The sequence below is a fragment of the Anomaloglossus baeobatrachus genome, chromosome 1, assembly GCF_048569485.1.
Source record: "Anomaloglossus baeobatrachus isolate aAnoBae1 chromosome 1, aAnoBae1.hap1, whole genome shotgun sequence".
NCBI classification, from domain to species: domain Eukaryota; kingdom Metazoa; phylum Chordata; class Amphibia; order Anura; family Aromobatidae; genus Anomaloglossus; species Anomaloglossus baeobatrachus.
The window spans coordinates 109,392,458-109,414,997 of record NC_134353.1 but is presented as its reverse complement, the minus strand read 5'-3'; the positions used below and the strand labels follow the sequence as shown (position 1 = coordinate 109,414,997).

The 22,540-nt window shown below is 41.9% G+C and overlaps 1 protein-coding gene across 1 annotated transcript in view; it reads left to right on the top strand.

Annotated features, from left to right (window-relative positions):
* ARAP2 (ArfGAP with RhoGAP domain, ankyrin repeat and PH domain 2) overlaps positions 1 to 22,540 on the top strand; it is a 494,936-nt gene that overhangs the window by 189,277 nt on the left and 283,119 nt on the right. Inside the window, exons 10-11 of the mRNA XM_075346952.1 lie at positions 15,237 to 15,343; positions 19,634 to 19,833. Of these exons, the coding sequence (XP_075203067.1) occupies positions 15,237 to 15,343; positions 19,634 to 19,833 (307 nt within the window). The remainder of the gene's footprint in view (positions 1 to 15,236; positions 15,344 to 19,633; positions 19,834 to 22,540) is intronic.

Below are 22,540 nucleotides of genomic sequence, written 5' to 3'. Positions count from 1 at the left end.
ATGGGGCAAGCACCTTTAAAGAAGTCTGTAGATGAAAATTTGGCTTAGCATTTCCCTTATGTCATGATTTAAGGCTCATTATATGGTCAGACATTGACTTCTAGGCCAGTCACTTTTCCTGGGTGGTACATATGTTCTGCATAAACTCTGATAATTTATTTATTCTGCAAATGAGCTCATTTACATACTTTTCTCCAGGGGTATATCATCCATAGTGCCAGACTATATAGCTTCTCTGTGTCCTGTGAGTCAGATATGTTGGGGGAGATGTAGACCTCTTTGAATTGACTGGGGTAACGAGAAGCCATCAGCTCTCTTCTGCACCATTCAGCCAGGCTTTCGAGTCTCATCTTAGCAAGCATGATGATGTCACTACATTGCCCTTGGTGGGCTGAGCTTCAGTTCACTGTCAGTAATTATGGAGGCCTGTGAGGACCCTGCTGCAATGTGTTGATCATAATATTATGGCAGTGGGTGGTGGAGGAAATCATACTGCATGTAGGTGATCATACCGTCTGGTAGACAATCCACTCTGATACTTTGTTAGGGCCATTGTATTCAGTGAGGCCTTTCATAGTCTAATACTGAGTGGAGGTCATCATACTCATTGAAGGCTGTGGAGGCATCATGCTGTGTGGAGTCTACTAAAATGTGTGAGCAAGGATTCTGTATTGGAGATATACCGCCCCGCGGGCTCAGCTGCGACCGCCGAGCCACTCTGATCCGTGCTTGTACTGCGGGCGGTGGCTCGAGCCTCTCACGGACCTGGGGGTTATGTTGCTCTGCAACAGGGGGACTAGCGCTACGCGCGGGGGCATGCGAGTGTTTGGTTTTTGGATGATTGTTCGTGACGCCACCCACGGGTTGTGGTGATGGTGGACATCACCGCTGCGGTGAAGGTACGGGGACTCCCAGGAGTGGTGTAGTGGCGCAGCTAGGTGTTGACCCCTCCGTGGGTAGGGGATGTTGGTCCCAGGGCCCGGTTGTGCGAGGGCCGGGGTGCAGGGCGCAGGGTTGCGGTGCGGCGCCGGATGGCACTGGTGTACTCACGATTAAACCACACAGTCACTGGTAAACCAAACGGAGGGATGGACGGGGCCCGCAGCCGGCTACAGCTTCCTAGTCGGGTTGGCAATGTCCGCCTTTCTCCTGCACCTGTGTTTGTAGTGTGACCACTGTGCCTGGGCACTGGTAGTCCGCTCCCTGCAGACGCTGGCCCTTGGATCTCTGGTCTCTGGTGGTGGTTCTTATCTGGATGGGTTGGGCTGTTGCCTTCAATCGGGACTTTGGTGGGAATGAACCCCTGAGGTCCAGACCGCAATCTGTTAATCTGACTATGGTGGTGGCATATAGCCTAGATCGGGGTCTGAGTACCCTGCCTGGTGCTCCGGTATCCTGTTGGCTCCCCAGTTCGGTCCAGCGCCACTACCCTGTCCCGATCCCTTACGGTTCCACCGGTCGTATTCCCGGTCTCCTGCAGGCGGCCACTGCCGTCTGCCTGCCTGACTGATCTGGGGTCCTAGGCTCCAGCCCAGGCTCCAAGCAGAACTGTACTCCACTACTCTCCACTCCACTGTACTGGACTGAACTGTTTACTGTGTTCCTGCCTCAGGCCAGCAGACTCCTCGGAGGGCGTGTCTTTCTGCCTGACTCCGCCCACCTGGTGTGCCTGTCTGACTCTGAGGGAGGCAATGAGGTCTTTGTGGTTGACTGATGGTACCTTTCTAGTGTGGGGATGTATGTGGTGTGTCATGACCTGTGACCCCTGGGGTCCAGGGTGTCACAGGGACACTGTGGGGACATCACAATGTGTACATGGAAATTCTGGGGGGATTATACTTAGTTGGGGGCACAAAGGGGGCTTCACATCATGTTAAAAGTATTATGGGAACATCACACTATTTTGGAGGCACCGTCGGCCATTTTACTTCACGTGTGTGGGGTTCTGTGGGGACAAATTGCATGGGGAAAGTCAATATACAACTATTGCACTGTTTTGGGGACATTTCTGGGGGCATCATACTCTAGAGGCAAGAACACTAAGAGGCTTCAGTAGGGACACCATTAATAATAAATTCCTCTCCCTGTTCAAAATGTTGAAGCATGAGCCTGCCATCTTTCCCTATTTTTTTTTGTGTGCGGAGAGTGGGGCCCAATTAAGAATGTTCCAATGGGGCACCATTATTTCTATGTACCCCCTGCTTTTTTCCCATAAATAATTTTGCAATAAAGTGCAATAGAGTCTAATGATAAAAAGACAGTAGGGTTTAGGAAGTGCTCACCTGGTTCGTTTGTCAGCTGCTGCAGTCCCACAAGTTAAAAACCAAGAAAGTGCCCAAAAGAAATTAGTAATCATCTGCGCTGCTGATAAAAATCCAAGGGAAGATTTTTTTTCTGATTAAAAGATCGGGGGACTTCGAAATGCATTGCTGATCATAAACCACATCTCTATCTATCCTGTCTCCTGCAATCTTCCCTTAGATTTTTACCAGCAGCGCAGAGGATCCAGTTATTCATTTTAGTCACTAATCATTCCTGTAAGACTCCATACTTAGCTGATCTCTTTAAAGAAATATTCCCTATCCCAGTATGTAGTAGATGTAATAATAATATTAGTTAATATATCCAATTAGAATGTAGAATAGTTCTCTTGATTAGCTTTGTCATTTACCTCATGTGCAGGGCATTGCAGTAGTTTAGGTATCCATGTTACAACCACTAGAAACTAACCAACTTAGGGTCCCGTTACACGTAGCGACGTTTCAGCGATCCAGACAACGATACGACCTGGTCAGTATCGCTGGTACGTCACTACATGGTCGCTAGTGAGCTGGTAAACAGGCAGATCTAATTAACGATGCAGCAACTGATCCATGCGGATCCATATAATGACCTCGGCGGTCGTTGGGACCCTGTCACACAGCAGCTATTCTGACGACTCAGATCTCGATAGAGGTGTAGTATTTCCACCCAGGAGTGCCAACGAGGTCGCTCGTCTTTGTTATGCCGTCAGACACAGCGATGCATGCTGCCTAACGGGACACCAATGATCAAAAAATTAACCAGGACGTTCAGGTACGATCGGCGATATCGCAGCGGGGGCTGGTCGCTGCTATGTGTCACACATAGCGAGATAGCTAGCGAGGTCTATGTTGCGTCACAAAACCTGTGACGTTTCAGCGATCTCGCTAACGACCTCCCTATGTGTAACGGGGCGTTAACTGTCACTATATGTGTGGTCGCAACCATGGATACCTAAGCTACAATGCCCTGCATATGAGGTAAGAGATATAGCCAATCAGGAGATCTACAGTATATTACCATATTTTTCAGTTTATACATTTTTAATGTTTAAAAGAGGGTCCATCTTATAATCCTAGTGTGTCTTAATCCTAATACTTATCAGTGGGGAGCGGCGGTGGTGGAGCGGCTTAGGAAGGTCATAGAAGGCAGGGTCAGCAATTCTGCGGATTCAGAGGAGGGGTGTTGAGTCTCAGGAGGGTCAGTGGACGGAGAGTTGGCAATACTGCGGCCTCGGGGGTGTCACATTGGCGGGCGCCATTGATCTTCAGCGTACTGCAGGGATGTCACTTCAGTGGATCAACACCGGACGGGGTGTCGGGGTGTTGCTGCAGCAGCGGGCACCTGATCTCACTGTGGACTCAATTGAATAGCTCTTGGTTAATGCGATGGACTTAAAGAAAATGGCCACGGAGGGAGCGTATGCGCAGGAAGGCCTTCAATGCCAAGGCTTGTTTTCATTTATATAGCCACAGTCCAGTCATAGTCCTCTTGTAGCTTTCTATGAAACAAATAAAAGGCCATAAAATGGTAGATCAGTTTCTGCCTCTCCTGACTTTTGGGCACTTCTAATCTCAGACATTTATGGCAATTGTTTGCCAATTTTCTGATCTTCCATTGAAGTGAAGAGCGAGAGCCACACATGCGCATTAACCTCACCATTCGTAATGGCGAGAATGATGATATGAACTTATCTGAAAGGTTGAACTCTGAATCCAGTGATATGTAACTTACTAGATTATGTTTTGATGTTTCAATAAAATCAGTGTTTTATCAGCATCAGATTATCATTAGAGGACTAGCTTTAAAAACCATGCCTCTGGGTCAACTTGTTCTATGTAACCCTGCTCCTACCAATGATTAACAGTATTTATGTGCTCAAAAGGCTGTCAATCTGTGGTGTTGGCAGGATTTTAGAGGGCTCATCATTCAGCGGACTAGTAGATCTCCAGAAGAGAAAACTGTGAATCTATAACAACTTCTGCACCCAGGAAACTATCATGATTTTGTCAAATTATATAGCAAAAATGAGTCTTACTTTTAGTTTTTTTACTGCAGTTTTTTTCCAGTCAAAGTTAGAAGGGAATTGAAATTCTAAAATAAAGGACTTGTGCTGTCTTTGTCTCAAAAAACTGCATCAAAATCTGCTTGATTTTTTTTCCAGTCTAATTTTTTTCAGTGGTCAATGCAAGGTTAAATGTACTCAAGTATATTAATATAGTTTCCATCCAAATGTTTTCCTTAAGAATAGCCCCTATTGTAATTGTCTTATGAGTAAAGATGGATGAATCAATATGGATTCTCATCTTCAGTCTTATGTTTTATTCTATAGGTGATTTACCATGGTCTCCTCTTTAATAAATAATACAAACAGGAAAGCTGTAAATGCACAATGGATTACAGAGGTGTTGTTTGAGATCATAGTAGGAAACCGTCCTTATGAGCTGATGTCTGCTGTCTATACCAGCAGTGAGCCAGTTTGTGTTATCAGGTAGTGTCACATTAGATTAATATGGTCCCACCTGCTGAGATCTGGTGACAGCAAACATGTTCTTCAGAAAACACGGAGCATTGCCCTGCCAGATATACAATACATTACTAAAGCCTCTGGTTAAAATGTGCTTATCTATCGTATCTATATATATCTATCTATCTATCGTATCTATCTATCGTATCTATCTATCGTATCTATCTATCGTATCTATCTATCTATCGTATCTATCTATCTATCGTATCTATCTATCGTATCTATCTATCGTATCTATCGATCGTATCTATCGATCGTATCTATCGATCGTATCTATCGATCGTATCTATCTATCTATTGATCGTATCGATCTATCTATCTCTGTCTATATATAACAGTCATCTAGTTCATATTTATCGTACTCTGTTTATGTATCTGTCGCGGGCGGGGGTGCAGAGCACGTTAGGGGGGGTAGTCGAGACGCTCGGATCCGGGATCGTGGCTGTGACTGAAGTGGCAGCCGGATCCAGGGTTCGTGCAGCTGTCCGTCGCTCACAACTCAATAAAGGGGTTATTTACAGGGGAGAGTTTGTCGGTGACGCCACCCGTGGATTGTGGTGACAGTTGGTGACAACGCAGCTGCCTTTGTAAGGGGCACCCAGGGCTGATGGAGCAGGGCAGCAGGATGGTATCCCCTCCACGGGTAGAGGAGGTGTTGTTCCAGGGCCCAGGTGTAGGTGGAGTAGAATGCTGGGACATAATCTGCAGGCTGGATCGGATGGTACCGATGTACTCACTGTTGTTGAATGAATCACACAAAGTCCAAATAGTAAACCAGGTGCTGGATACTGGTAGCCTTTGGAGGGGTGTGCTCGGATCCCGCACATCGGTGAGCAGAACAGGGGCCCTTCTTCCTGCACTCTAGTTTGGTGTCTCATGTGTTTACTAGTCTGCATGGAACGGGAAAAGTCCACTCCCAGTGACTTTGCTGTGGGAGCTGTCGCCCACGAGATCTGACCCTTGGGATTTTTGCAGGCACTTGCAGACGCCCTATCCCCCGCGTTGGGCTTCCGTCTTGCTCTATCTGAGCTGCTAGTGGAACAAGATCTGGAATCTTGTCCCCTGCTGGTTAATTGACAAGGTGCTTGCAGCTGTCCTCGCCCTGGGGTCCAGGTACCCCGACAGTGCATGGCCTCTGGACCGGATTCCGGCAGTCGACACCGGCGGGCTACAACCCTGCTCCGGTCCACTTAAGGTCTCCCGCGACCAGATCTTTGTTGCCTGTGGCCCTGCTCTGCCATCTGCCACCTAGTCCGCTCAGGTAGTCCGGGAGCTACAACCCCCGACTACCACTTCACTCCTCTCACTTCCACTTCACTCCTCTCACTTCCACTGTCCAAGCTTATTTGACTTGTTCCCTCCCCTGACACCTCAGGACCCCTAGGTGGGCATCACCATCTGGCTGGCCCTGCCCAATGGTGGGTCCCTAATGTCCTGGGGGGGGTGACTAGGCTTTTGTGGCTGGTGTATGTACCTGTGTGTGGTGTTGTGTTGGAAGGCTAAGGAGGAGGGAGTCCTGCATCTGGAAAATGGATGCAATCTCCTGTGAAAATTTGATTTTGTCAGGGCGTCACATATCAATATATCAATGCATCTTCTATTTCATCTATTCAGTAAATCACACTATTAGGCCACCTTCATACGCCAGTGATTCCGGTACGTATGTTGCAGTTTTTATACATACTGGAATCATGGACATACTCAGACACTTAAAATCAATGCTGAATAGGATAACTGAAGTGAGCACTAATATATATATTATGAGTGCAAGCCAAAAAATACATACTATACAAAGGATAAGGCTGCACATCAAACTTAGATAATGGTATAATGCCTCAAGCATATGGAAAAATATTGGAATATACAATGAAAAATGCTACTTGCTAATTTGAACATGTGAATAATGAATTGCATACCTGCCATGAATATTAGGAAAAAGGAGATATTTAGCAATCGCATTGATCAATGTAACTGAGCCCCAAGGCCTCGTCAAGGCATATCTCTATATTGGGGTCCCTAGCTCTGTGACCCTAACTGTGTGTCATCTCATTGCAATTAAAAACTGCTATGGGTGGAGAGGGGTAACTAAGGACTTTCTTATATAGGAGATGGAAAAAACATGGCCGAAAGGGGCGGAGCTGTGTTCACATTCAGAAAAAAACTACATATAACTGAATAGGATAACTGAAGTGAGCACTAATATATATATTATGAGTGCAAGCCAAAAAATACATACTATACAAAGGATAAGGCTGCACATCAAACTTAGATAATGGTATAATGCCTCAAGCATATGGAAAAATATTGGAATATACAATGAAAAATGCTACTTGCTAATTTGAACATGTGAATAATGAATTGCATACCTGCCATGAATATTAGGAAAAAGGAGATATTTATTTGAGCCCCAAGGCCTCGTCAAGGCATATCTCTATATTGGGGTCCCTAGCTCTGTGACCCTAACTGTGTGTCATCTCATTGCAATTAAAAACTGCTATGGGTGGAGAGGGGTAACTAAGGACTTTCTTATATAGGAGATGGAAAAAACATGGCCGAAAGGGGCGGAGCTGTGTTCACATTCAGAAAAAAACTACATATAACTGAATAGGATAACTGAAGTGAGCACTAATATATATATTATGAGTGCAAGCCAAAAAATACATACTATACAAAGGATAAGGCTGCACATCAAACTTAGATAATGGTATAATGCCTCAAGCATATGGAAAAATATTGGAATATACAATGAAAAATGCTACTTGCTAATTTGAACATGTGAATAATGAATTGCATACCTGCCATGAATATTAGGAAAAAGGAGATATTTAGCAATCGCATTGATCAATGTAACTGAGCCCCAAGGCCTCGTCAAGGCATATCTCTATATTGGGGTCCCTAGCTCTGTGACCCTAACTGTGTGTCATCTCATTGCAATTAAAAACTGCTATGGGTGGAGAGGGGTAACTAAGGACTTTCTTATATAGGAGATGGAAAAAACATGGCCGAAAGGGGCGGAGCTGTGTTCACATTCAGAAAAAAACTACATATAACTGAATAATATTATATTAGTGCTCACTTCAGTTATCCTATTCAGTTATATGTAGTTTTTTTCTGAATGTGAACACAGCTCCGCCCCTTTCGGCCATGTTTTTTCCATCTCCTATATAAGAAAGTCCTTAGTTACCCCTCTCCACCCATAGCAGTTTTTATTTGCAATGAGATGACACACAGTTAGGGTCACAGAGCTAGGGACCCCAATATAGAGATATGCCTTGACGAGGCCTTGGGGCTCAGTTACATTGATCAATGCGATTGCTAAATATCTCCTTTTTCCTAATATTCATGGCAGGTATGCAATTCATTATTCACATGTTCAAATTAGCAAGTAGCATTTTTCATTGTATATTCCAATATTTTTCCATATGCTTGAGGCATTATACCATTATCTAAGTTTGATGTGCAGCCTTATACTTAAAATCAATGCGTCTGTGCACACATCAATGATTCCTCATTGACCATGTTTCCGTGCAGTGTACACGGGTGACCCTGTGTTCTGCACGGAGACAAATCCCATTTTTCTCTAATATCACTGATGTCACATGGACCCCACACTAGTGTGATCTGTGTGAAACGTACCAGAGAAAACACGTGTCTTTGAAATAAAATGCTTTTCTATACTCACTGGACTCCAGCGCTGCTGTCGCCTGCTTCAGGGCTCACTCATTATGCTCATGAATATTCACTGCACTTACTGTGGACCCAGAAGTAATTGCCCTCGAAACAACAGTGACTGAGACATCAGCACCACGGACAGCAGCGCCGGGGAGAGGTGAGTTCCTGCTCTCAATGTGCTATACAGAGAACACACATATGCCAAAATCATGGCACATGGAGGACCATACGTACCTTTAACACATCAGTGAAAAACATACAGTACAGACCAAATGTTTGGAAACACCTCCTCATTCAAAGAGTTTTCTTTATTTTCATGACTCTAAAAATTGAAGATTCACATTGAAGGCATCAAAACTATGAATTAAAACATGTGGAATGAAATACTTAAAGTGTGAAACAACTGAAAATATGTCTTATATTCTAGGTTCTTCAAAGTAGCCACCTTTTGCTTTAATTACTACTTTGCACACTCTTGGCATTCTCTTGATGAGCTTCAAGAGGTAGTCACCGGAAATGGTTTTCCAACAGTCTTGAAGGAGTTCCCAGAGATGCTTAGCACTTGTTGGCCCTTTTGCCTTCACTCTGCGGTCCAGCGCACCCCAAACCATCTCGATTGTGTTCAGGTCTGGTGACTGTGGAGGCCAGGTCATCTGGCGTAGCACCCCATCACTCTCCTTCTTAGTCAAATAGCCCTTACACAGCCTGGAGGTGTGTTTGGGGTCAATATCCTGTTGAAAAATAAATTATGGTCCAGCTAAACGCAAACCGGATGGAATGGCACACCGCTGCAAGATGCTGTGGTAGGCATGCTGGTTCTGTATGCCTTCAATTTTGAATAAGTCCCCAACAGTGTCAGCAGCAAAGCACCCCCCCACCATCACACCTCCTCCATGCTTCACGGTGGGAACCAGGCATGTAGAGTCCATCTGTACACCTTCTCTACAAAGAGACGGTGGTTGGATCCAAAGATCTCAAATTTAGACTCCTCAGACCAAAGCACAGATTTCCACTGGTCTAATGTCCATTCCTTGTGTTCTTTAGCCCAAACAAGCCTCTTCTGCTTGTTGCCTGTCCTTAGCAGTGGTTTCCTAGCAGCTATTTTACCATGAAGGCCTACGGCACAAAGTCTCCTCTTAATAGTTCTTCTACAGATGAGAAGGTGTGTCCAAACTTTTGGTCTGTACTGTATGTATTTTTCACTGACATGTGAAAGAGGCCTTAAACAAAGCACTAATACTGGCTATTGGCTTTACAATTGTTTTGCTGTTTCATGTCTATTCAAATATCCTAAATAAAACAAGAACACTGCCTTTGTACAGTAGATTCTACTCAGAGTACAGCGGGTGAAATAAGTATTGAATAGTGATGGGCGGACGGTGGACCTAACCGGCTTTAAAAAAAAAAAAATTAATCCCGGACATCAGGCCAGATGCCAGTCCCAATATAAGTCAATGGGAACCAAAATCCGATGCTTAAAAATGGTGGTAGAAAGGATAGGGGGATTAGAGCAGGTATGTTATACTTACCAGCCTCCACACAGCTTTAACGCTACTTCCGGGGCCGCTCATTATTGCTCATACATATTCACTAGCCCCCAGCTGTCAGCTTTATCATGTCCGTGTATCAAAATTGGGGGCTACCGACCGCCGTTTTTTTAAAATTATTTATTTAAATGATTTTAAAAAAAGCCACATATGGTTTCTCTTATTTTGATACACAGCCAAAATAAGCGCATGGTTGTGAGCTGCAGCATGTAGCCGTATGCTTTATCTGTGCTGGGTAGCATGATGTGGGGACCCTACACCTATTTTTTTAATGTATTTATTTTTACACCAATCTACAGTGACCTGCACACACAGCGCCTGTGATTGAAAGCAGTAAGCCGCGCTGTCACAAAGGCTGTGGGTGATATCTGACTGCAACCAATCAGAGACGCTCAGACTGCCTGTGGACGGGGTAAGCAGTGCATATGCATGAAGATAATGAGTGGCCCCAGAAGTAGAATGAGCAACTCGGAAGCAGTGTACAGCTACACTGGAGACTTAGTAAGGATAACACACTTACTTTTTTATTGTTTTCTTTGTTTTTCCTTTTAATTTATTTTATTACTCGAGTTGCCAGATGTGGACCATTATCCTGAGTTCACCGAGAACTATGGGGCCCGGGCAGGGCAATCGGTTACTTTTGAACCCTCATGTATTCGGACTTTTAGAGTGTGTCTGCCCATCGCTAGTATTGAACACATCACCAATTTTGTAAGGAAATATATTTGTATATATTTGTATACTATTGACATGAACTACTCACCAGATGCCGGCAACAACCCATTCAATCCACACAGGCAAAGAAATCAAACAATAGAAGTCCATAAATTTAGTAATGTGTAATAATGAGAAATGACACAGGGAAAACGTGTTGATCAAGCTAACTGAAATGTATTTAACACTTCGTACAAAAACGTTTGCTGGTGATGATACCTTCAAGATACCTCCTGTATAGACAAATTAGTTGCATGCATTGCTCAAGTGTGGTTTGGTGCATTCTTCCAAACAAAGACTTTTTAAATGTTGAAGCTTCTATGGGCTCCCTTTATGAATTTTGAGCTTTAGTTCCTTCCATAAATCTTCTATTGAATTAAGGTCAGGTGATTGGTTGAGCCATTCTAACAGCTGTATTTTTTTCTATGAAACTAATTGACTGCTTCTTTGGCTGTGTTTTTGAAATCTCTGCCTTACTGAAATATCCAAACATCTTCATCATCCTGATAAATGGCAGCAGATTTTTTCTTTGTATATTTTTTCATTCATCAATATGTTTTGCAACACCAAAGTTTCAAAGGTCTAGCGACAGCTCACTGCTTTTACGTATCAGGAGCTATAGTTAGGTCCAGAAATATTTGGACAGTGACACAATTTTCGCGAGTTGGGCTCTGCATGCCACCACATTGGATTTGAAATGAAATCTCTACAACAGAATTCAAGTGCAGATTGTAACGTTTAATTTGAAGGTTTGAACAAAAATATCTGATAGAAATTGTAGGAATTGTACACATTTCTTTACAAACACTCCACATTTTAGGAGGTCAAAAGTAATTGGACAAATAAACCAAACCCAAACAAAATATTTTTATTTTCAATATTTTGTTGCGAATCCTTTGGAGGCAATCACTGCCTTAAGTCTGGAACCCATGGACCTCACCAAACGCTGGGTTTGCTCCTTCTTAATGCTTTGCCAGGCCTTTACAGCCGCAGCCTTAAGGTCTTGCTTGTTTGTGGGTCTTTCCATCTTAAGTCTGGATTTGAGCAAGTGAAATGCATGCTCAATTGGGTTAAGATCTGGTGATTGACTTGGCCATTGCAGAATGTTCCACTTTTTTGCACTCATGAACTCCTGGGTAGCTTTGGCTGTATGCTTGGGGTCATTGTCCATCTGTACTATGAAGCGCCGTCCGATCAACTTTGCGGCATTTGGCTGAATCTGGGCTGAAAGTATATCCCGGTACACTTCAGAATTCATCCGGCTACTCTTGTCTGCTGTTATGTCATCAATAAACACAAGTGACCCAGTGCCATTGAAAGCCATGCATGCCCATGCCATCACGTTGCCTCCACCATGTTTTACAGAGGATGTGGTGTGCCTTGGATCATGTGCCGTTCCCTTTCTTCTCCAAACTTTTTTCTTCCCATCATTCTGGTACAGGTTGATCTTTGTCTCATCTGTCCATAGAATACTTTTCCAGAACTGAGCTGGCTTCATGAGGTGTTTTTCAGCAAATTTAACTCTGGCCTGTCTATTTTTGGAATTGATGAATGGTTTGCATCTAGATGTGAACCCTTTGTATTTACTTTCTTCTCTTTACTGTTGACTTAGAGACAGATACACCTACTTCACTGAGAGTGTTCTGGACTTCAGTTGATGTTGTGAACGGGTTCTTCTTCACCAAAGAAAGCATGCGACGATCATCCACCACTGTTGTCATCCGTGGACGCCCAGTCCTTTTTGAGTTCCCAAGCTCACCAGTCAATTCCTTTTTTCTCAGAATGTACCCGACTGTTGATTTTGCTACTCCAAGCATGTCTGCTATCTCTCTGATGGATTTTTTCTTTTTTTTTCAGCCTCAGGATGTTCTGCTTCACGTCAATTGAGAGTTCCTTAGACCGCATGTTGTCTGGTCATAGCAACAGCTTCCAAATGCAAAACCACACACCTGTAATCAACCCCAGACCTTTTAACTAAATTGATTACAAGTTAACGAGGGAGACACCTTCAGAGTTAATTGCAGCCCTTAGAGTCCCTTGTCCAATTACTTTTGGTCCCTTGAAAAAGAGGAGGCTATGCATTACAGAGCTATGATTCCTAAACCCTTTCTCCGATTTGGATGTGAAAACTCTCATATTGCAGCTGGGAGTGTGCACTTTCAGCCCATATTATATATATAATTGTATTTCTGAACATGTTTTTGTAAACAGCTAAAATAACAAAACTTGTGTCACTGTCCAAATATTTCTGGACCTAACTGTATTTCTTCTGGGGCACCTTGGTAATGAGACAGCTTTTTTGAGCCAGAAGTTGAACTAGCTGATTTTATTTTTCACAAAAGGACTGGATTGCTTTTTAATTTACTAATAGATTTCAGCTGGTGTCGTGACTTTCCATGGTTTCTTGCATCTCTCCTTTTTAGACCTGTTTCACACGTCAGTGAAAAACAGACGTTTTTCACTGATGTGTAAAAAAACACATATGTCCCTCCATGTGCCATGATTCACGGCACACATGGGTTGTCCATGTGTAATCCGTGATGTGTGACTGCACATGGAGATAAACTCACCTGTCCCGGCTCCCGCTGACTGTGGTGCTGAACTCTTTGGCTCTGCTGTGTTTTCGGCCCCCGCTGCAGCTACTTCTGGGTCGCATTGTCCTGCATAACTGAATATGCACGTCAGTAATTAGCCGGCTCAGAAGCAGCAGCCAGCAGAGGCCGGAGACAGCGTAGCTGGAGAAGGTGAGTATAAAAAGCTTTTTATTTTAAATGTATGTGTTTTTCTGATCCGTGTTTCACGGAACACACCAAACAGGTATAGGTTTACTTTTATCTAAAGGGTTAAAAAAAAAAAAAATTGTCCAAAAAAAGTGGCGTACATTTTGCGCCATTTTCCACAACCTGTAGTGTTCTCATTTTTTGGGATCCATGGCTCAGTGATGGCTTATTTTTTGTGTCTCGAGCTGATGTTTGTTAATGGTACCATTTTTGCGCAGATGCTACTGAAAAATTTGTGGCGACCAAAAAACGGAATTTTGGGGTTTGGAATTTTTTTTGCCACCACGCCGTTTACTGATCATATAAATTGATTTTATATTTACATAGATTGGGCGTTTGTGTGTGTATACCAAATGTGTGTATATTTTTTATTTTTTTAACCCTTCAATTTTCAATGGGGCGAAAGGGGGTGATTTGAACTTTTATTTATTTTTTATTTTTAATTTTTTAAAACTTTTTGTAAACTTTTTGTTTTTATTTTACTATGTCCCATAGGGGGCTATAGGGATCAGCTGTCTGATTGCTCATTCTTTTCTCCTGATCAGAGCAGCATCGCTCAGACCGGGAGAAATGATCATCTCTTATATCAAGCAGCACTCGGCTGTTTCTTACAGGACCTGAGTCATGTAAGCACAGAAGTCATCACATGAACCTGTGCTACCATGATGACCAGTGATGATCTGTTAGTACAGATCTACCGCTCTCGCCGTTAATATGGCGCTGTCACATCTTGACATCTGTCACATCTTGGGCAGATGGCGATTCCACTCGTGCCTAGCAGGCACACATGTCAGCTGTATAAATCAGCTGAGATGTGCGCTGATCGCTGAAGGCTGCTTTCAACAGCCCACGGGGATTAACACTGATGGCTAGGATGTAATATTACTGCCCGCGGTCGTTAAGGGGTTAATGTGTGAAGTAAATAAAAAAAATTAAGTAAGCAAAAATATATACAGTATATTTTCTAGTCATTATGCAACTCATTTGATAAATAAAAGTATGATTTTTCATGGAAAAGACAAAATTGTCTGGGTGATCCCAAACATTTGAACTGTAGTGTATATTTGAGAATTGGCTACTGTTAGTCCAAACCGCTCTTTCTACACTTACCTCTGACTAAAAAATAAAATGTTCAACATATAAAAATGATTGCAATAAAAATGCAAAAACAAAATGGAAAAAAAATATATAAAAAAGACACCTATATCATTTTTCTACATTTTCTTCTGCAAGTGGCAAAAAAATCCCAAAAATATGAATTTTAAAATGACATAAATATCCAAGTATCACAAGAAAAAGGCAAGATTATTTGTTTACACAGATAAATTTCAGCTCCTAAAATAGCATAAAAAAAATGGGAAATGATCCGTCATGAGCAGGTTAAAATAACTTTGTCTAGAGCTAGTGAATTGTGTTTTTTTTTTTTTTTTGTCATTCCAAAACCTGTTGACTATTATTGAGGTGAAAATCATAAAATCAATTTTTAGAAAACTCAATATCAGGAATTATTTTCTGTACTGTTTATTGACCTGCATGAAATATCCTTGTAGAAATGTTTCTATTGTATTGTTATTAAAAAAAACAAATACCTCATTTGTTGCTTGTGATTTTTGTCTTGTTGTGGCTATTTCCGTAAAATGGATAAAAATCTAGAACCTTAGCAATCCTCATGATTCTTTCTTATTCTTTTTATAGGACTTCAGCTCTGGAATTGCCATTACGGACATCGCAATGGCTATGGTAACCCTAAAAAATACAGACAGGAAAACATTTGAGATCATAACTCCGTTTCGAAATTTTTGGTAAGGTCAAAACAATCTAATCTCTTTCAAAAGTTTATATAGTTTTTATGGTATGTGAGAACATGGTAAACAACTATTTTTAATGTAGAATTTTTCAGTAATTAGTATGAATGTAATGCTGTCATTACCTTGACATATGCCTATTATCTATCCTTACAAGTATCTGCAAAGCCTATATATCCTTAAGGTATACTTTTTTTTATAATGGTAATTAATAACCACCATATAAAACTGTATGTAATACATGAGCCATGCAATATATGCCTATGTGGGGGTAATGAACATATGGGGTGAATAGAGTCTTAGCTAAAATTACTAACAAAAAGAAAATACCTGGCAATCCCAGAATAAAAATGAGTTAAAAAAACATTTATTAGGAATCCATTAAAAACATTGTACAAAGTAAAAGCAAGAAAAGTGAAAAAATCTATAAAAATCACATAATGATGTGCTTTTAGCTCACTAGTTCTAAATCATAGCGTAAGAAGTTGCTTTTTTTCAGCGCATAAATAAACATTTAAATATCTACTTTTAAAATAAGAATCTTTAACTACATAATTAAAAATATTCATTACCACCAAAGAGCACAAAGGAGTGAATAGTCTATAGGGTTAGTAGAAATATTTGGGGTAGTAATTTACACTTCTACTATAAAATGCTCAAACACAATGTCATGTTTAATTCTTAATGGAGAATCTAATAAAATTTAATATTAATGGTGAATATTAGTGGACAGTCAAGTCATAAAGTCCCTGACGGAAGTTCTGTTGCTTATCCATGTTATGTAAATAAAAGCTTAGAACCTGACTTTAAATTCATCCATTGGTTTTATAAATTACTCTCTTGAAAGCAGAAACACTCCCAAATTTGGTTTCGGTTATGAAAATAAAGTTGCTGCAAAGCTGAAATATTGATCATTTAATTAACACAGAAAGGTCAGATTTTGGCAAAACAAAAGTTTTGTCGCCTTATCATATAATGCTCTCAATCCTAGTTTACACCTTCACTAAATGATCGGTTAATTAGTGGATGTGTATAAAAAGAAACCCAGCACCCCAGACCTTCACTTGAACTGCAACTTGACCTCTGACAATATGCCAAAAATCTACCCTGTGACCAAAGCCTTGATTATCAAGAGATTGAAGACCAGATGCACTGCAGAGGTGGATGGCACCTTTAATGTGTCTCAGCGTCAAGTACAAAGAATTAAAAAAAGATTTGAAGAGACTGGAGATGTTTTTGACAATCGCAGCTCTGGCAGACCCCGCAAGACAACTGCTCTTGAGGAATGTTTGCTGGTTAAAAAACTCAAAGCCAGCCTCTCTTCCACTGCAGCAGAGCTCCAACAGGCCTGGTCACCTCAAGTCCCTGTGTCAACTAGAACAGTTTGTAGGATTCTGTCTCAACATGGCCTCCATGGTTGAATCAGTGCCCAGAAGCCAACACTAAACAAAAGGCATTTAAAAAACTGTGTGGCATTTGCCATGTCCCACAGCCTGCAACAGATGGACCCTGGAAAAGTGTCAGAAGGTGGATTTCTCTGATAAATCTTCAGTTGAATTACACCACAGCTGCCGCAAATACTGCAGGGGACCTACTGGAGCCCGTATGGATCCAAAATACACCCAGAAAACAGTTAAGTTTGGTGGTGTAATGATTGGGGTTACATTCTGTATGGAGGTGTGCAAAACATTTGCAAGGTGGAAGGCAATATCAATAGCCTAAAATATAAAGAAGTATTAGCTACCTCTTACATTCCCAATCATAAAAGGGGTAAAATTTTGCAGCGGGATGGTGCTCCATCTCATACTTCCATCTCTACAACAAAGTTCCTCCTGGCAAAGAAGATCAAGGTGCTCAAGGACTGACCAGCCCAGTCACCAGACATGAATATCATTGAGCATGTTTGCAGTAGGATGAAAGAGGAAGCTTGGAAGACAAAACCAAAGAATTTAGATGAACTCTGGGAGGCATGAAAGACTGCATTCTTTGCTATTCCTGATGACTTCAATAAATTGTATGAATCATTGTTGAATCGCATGGATACAGTCCTTCAAGCTCATGGAAGTCACACAAAATATTAAATATGGCTCTAATAGCACCACAACGTCATTCACCAATGTTATGCAACATATCTTTTTGTATTAGAAGTTAATTATTTGTTTAAATTTGTTTTACTTTCTGTGGGCGACAAAACTTTTGTCTTGCCAAAATCTGACCTTCCTGTGCTCATTAAATGATCAATATTTCACCTCTGCAGCAACTTTATTTTCATAACCTAAACCAAATTTGGGAGGGTTTCAGCTTTCAAAAGAGTAATTTATAAAACCAATGAAATTAGATGAAATTAAAATCAGATTATAAGCTTTTATTTACATAACCTGGAAAAGCGACAGAACTATTGTGAGGGAGTGTAAGTGCCATATATTTTTATTAATGTCATATTTACATATAGTGGTCTGTTATCTACTATAGGACACTATGTTTCACATTACAAGTTGAAAACATTATTAAATAGGTATCTTATCATACGAATGAGATTAGTGTAGTTTTTCTGAGAAAAAAGGCTGAATAATCTGTTTTGAATGTGTAAACGTGTAACGCTCGCCGCCGGAGTTGGTACTGCAGCGAGCAAGCGTGGACCCACTGGACCACAGAAGAACCCCAGGCTTACCATATTATGTGGGGTAATGACCGGGACTGTGGCAGCTGACCCCCAGGGCAGGGGCAGATACTGAAGCAGACCGCACAGGCAGGATGGACAGGCAGAGTCTCTAGCAACAACAGGGCAGGACAGACAGACAGTCTATAGTACCAACAGGGCAGGCAGGACAGGTTACAGGTACCAAGAAGAAAGGACGGACTGGTACCCAGGTACAGGCAGAACGGACTGGCTGGGACCACTGGAGTGGCTGAGTCAGTTGGCATGCCAGGATGGACACAGTCACTAGTACCAACAGGGTAGGATGGACAGGTAGCTGGCACCAACAGGATGGGCTGTTAGCAGGTACAGACAGGACAGGACTGGAACTAGGTGCCAACATGATAGCACATGCTTTTAGCCAGGTACAGGCAGGACTGGAATGGTATCAGGTGCCAATAGGGCAGGACGGGCTGGTAGCCAGGTACGGATAGAACAGGACTGGAACCAGGTGTCAACATTGCAAGATGGGCTGGTAGACAGGTATGGGCAGGACAAGACTGGAGCCAGGTGTCAACTGGTCTGCACAGGCTGGAAGCCAGGTACTGGCAGGACAGTACTGGAACCAAACTAAATGCCAGCAGGGCATAGCAGACTGGTAGGCTGGTACGGGCAGGACAGGACTGAAACCAGGTGCAAACAGTACAGGACAGGCGGGTGACCTGTCAACTAACTAGACAGAACACAACTAACAGAACTGGAGGTGTTGAGCAGGCACCTCTCCTAATTTTAACGTGCCTGAAATACCAAGTGCTTCTCAGCGATAGGCTGAGAAACATTTCCTAAGAGTGGCATGCTGGCTCTTTAAAAGAGGGGCAGCGGCGCACACATATGCCCTAGAAGCACTCCTGGAGATCCTGTGCCATGTGCACAGGGCCCAGGAGGTGGAAGGAAGAGGATCCCACATAGAGAAGAGCAGGGATGCTGGGCAGCATTGAAGGAGCCAGCCGCGGCAGTGAGTGACAGCGCATCCCTGCCAGAGGGGAGAGTAAGGAGTGCAGGGATGCAGAGTTGCAAAACACATTCTTTGCTCGGCTAGCTTGATTAAAAGATCTGCAGGGTCCCTCCTCCCAGTGATCTCTCATTGCTCCGTAAAATCTGCAGCTGTTGGTCATGCTGAGTGAAAGACTGAAGACACCTGGACTCAAGATTAGTTCTTGCACTATTCACCTGAATACAGCCAGTTTGATTATCTGATGCATTCATTTATTTATTTATTTATTTATTTTATTTTAAATAAGCACACCATCAACATATATAATAGATCTTTGTAATAATGTATGCTGTTTGCATTGTGAAAACTGGTGACAGATCTGCTTTGAAGCAAACGCCATATTACGGTCTTTATTGTGTTACTATCTGCTATCTTGATGGACTGTTGCAGATGGCTACATATTTTCCATCAGTAGCTACTGGTGAAATGTGGTTTTACATAATGCCCTTTTGCAGCAACCAAAGTCTCGTCCTATGATTTCCATATGCCCTAGTAGAACAACTTCTTACATAAATAGACTAGAATATTCCACAACTTACTTTATTAAATTTCTTATCTAGTAACAAAAAATAACAGAATAAATGTAATATTTTAGCTTTACAGCTGACTCAGAAAGAGAAAAGCAAGAGTGGATTGAAGCATTGCAGCAATCAATAGCAGAGACGGTTGCAGATTATGAAGTAGCTGAAAAGATTTGGTTCAATGAATCGAACAGGAGTTGTGCAGATTGCCGAGCTCCAAATCCTGACTGGGCATCCATCAACCTGTGCGTTGTCATCTGCAAGGACTGTGCAGGTAAAAGAGTACTAAGAGCTTGTGGTTTAGCATGAACCGCAGTTCATTGCTTATTATTAAGTGGATTGTCTCTTCATTCTTCATTTTGCTTCTTTTAAAAGACTGAAACATAAAACACATTGCAATATTATGTATTAAAAAACTACAATCATTATCTTAAGATAATAGCTGAATCTTGATTAATATATTGGTTTAGCCGCAAATGTCTATTTTTGTGGTTGTTTTTTTAAATTATCATTACAAGTAATTTTATTGGTATTATTATAAAACATTAAGGGTATGTTCGCACGTTGTGCATTTCCATGCGTTTATGCAGCGCTTTGCACTGCAGCGTAAACGCATGCGTTCTGCGTCCCCAGCAAAGTCTATGTAAATTGTGCAAATTCCATCCACATGTTGCGTTTAAGAATGCAGCGATTTGCATGCTGAAATTTGTGGCTGAATCAGTGCGGTCAAAAAAGCAACTTGTCACTTATTTTGTGCGCTTTTGATGCTTCTCCCACTCTGTCTATGGGAGAGAAAGCATCCAGAGCGCATGAATTCTGTATCAATTCGGCAGTCACAATACATTCAAATCGCTGCAGAATTTTCAGCATGACAATACGCAACGTGCGCACATAGCCTAACAGGAAAGGAAAAATCAAGCTAACAACTAGTACAAAACAAGGCATCTAGTAAAAACAAAAAGGGGAGGAAATGAAATTAAAGGAAAAGGGGAGGGGAAGGAAAGGGAAGACATAGTGGATTCCTTTGCATAATACTATATGAAACTTTATAACTTTTCTTTTTTTTAACACTTTATGTGGGCAGCACACTGCTAATTCAAAGATAATGGGAATGGACATGCTTCACAAGTAGACTAGGACACCAGAACTTTCAATTGTATTAGATAGCGTGCTCGCTTTCAATTTGACGATTGCTACATCTGTACTGTACATTCAAATAATATACCAAATACATACATATCTACATTATTTATATTATTTACATTTATCTCCTATACACTATTCGCTTAGTTATCTAATCTAAAGTATTGGACAACCCCATTTAATTTGCCACCATACCCCTTATTTAATAAAAACAGCCTAACTCCTTCGGTTTACATGGAGAAATATTGTAATTGAGAAAGGGTTGTCCAAATAGTTGACAGCCCCATTAAGTCGAATATGGGTATTTTTGTGCTAAAAAGCTCATACAAAATAAAAGCATATAGAGATCTAAGTTTTGTTGCAGGGAATTTAGGTGTCCAGTGAAAACAATGAAAACTAGTCTGAGATAAATCATACTCCTTAGGCCCTTTTCACATGTCAGTGAAAAACACACGTTCTTCACTGACGTGTTAAAGATGCATTTGGCCCTCTGTGTGCTGTGATTTTGGCACATGTGTGTTCTCCATGTGTTACAGGGAGATTAGGGACTTCTATTCTCACCTGACCACGCCGCTGCTCTCCGTGGTGCTGAAGTCTCCTGCGATGCTGTCTCTAGCTGCTGCTGTTTCCTTGCTGCTCCTACTTCCGGGTCAGCTGAGCCTAATTAGCCAGCCTGAAAGCAGAAGACAGCAGCAGCTGAAGACAGCATTGCTGGAAATGGGCAAGTTTTTAAAAAGCCTTTTAATTTAAATGTACATTTTTTTCTCTGGTACATATCACACGGATCAAAACCACTTTGTGTTCCATGTGACATCAGGGAGGCCAGAGAAAAACGGACTTGTCTAAATTCAGAACACACGGACAGGTGTGTGTGCTGCACTGAAACATGGTCAGTGAAAAGTCACTGATGTGTGCGCAGACCCACTTGATTTTAATGGATTTGCATATATCCGTGATTCTGGTACGTATAAACACTGCAACATACGTACCAGTATTACTGACGTGTGAAGGGGGTCTTACAACATTTCTTAAGTATCAAGCAATAAACTTTACATAAATCATTAGTACAAGTGAATGCACAAACTTTGTAATACATCTAATCACATAATTCTGCTTGCTTCGCCAATACTCTTCAACCTGTCAAAAAACTGAAATCCATCTGGATCAGACAAGACAGAGTGTCAGCCGACTATGGTAAAAACTTGCAGAGCCCATTATACACTATGTAAGAGTAAGGATAATATAATCTGGTTTCAGGTGTAATTTTTATTTAGCCGACACTTGCTACTTGCTGCAGGTGAGTTTCAATGAGCATCACATATTGAAACAAAGTTGTTTATGAGCGAATGTATTCCACACTATAAAACAACATCAGCACCAATGCTTTAACTTTCATTTCTGACTTCCTGGCGCCTGTTTTCTAGCCAATGAACACATCTGATGTTGCTTGCTCCCACAGTAACGCCGCAGCCATCTATGTTGTCGTGTTACTGTGATTAGTTTGGCCGCACAGCGTCATCTACATACATGTTGGCGCAGCTTCCAGAAACGATACACATATAGTCCCCGCTGCTCCGGCTTCCAGCTCCACAGAGGGGAGAGAGAGAGAGAGAGAGAGAGAGACAGCCTTTTCCCATCCATTTCGACCTTTTCCTTAGTCACCACAGCCCGCTGTTAGGTCCAACGTGAAATTATTCGGGTTTCTTATAAACTTGTATCACACGAATAGTCGAATAGCGGTGACCTATTCGTCGGATATTCGCGAAGTCGGATATTTTGGTATTCGATCATCCCTATTGTTTTTCTGCAATTTTGAAAAGGCGCCAACAACTTTGTCC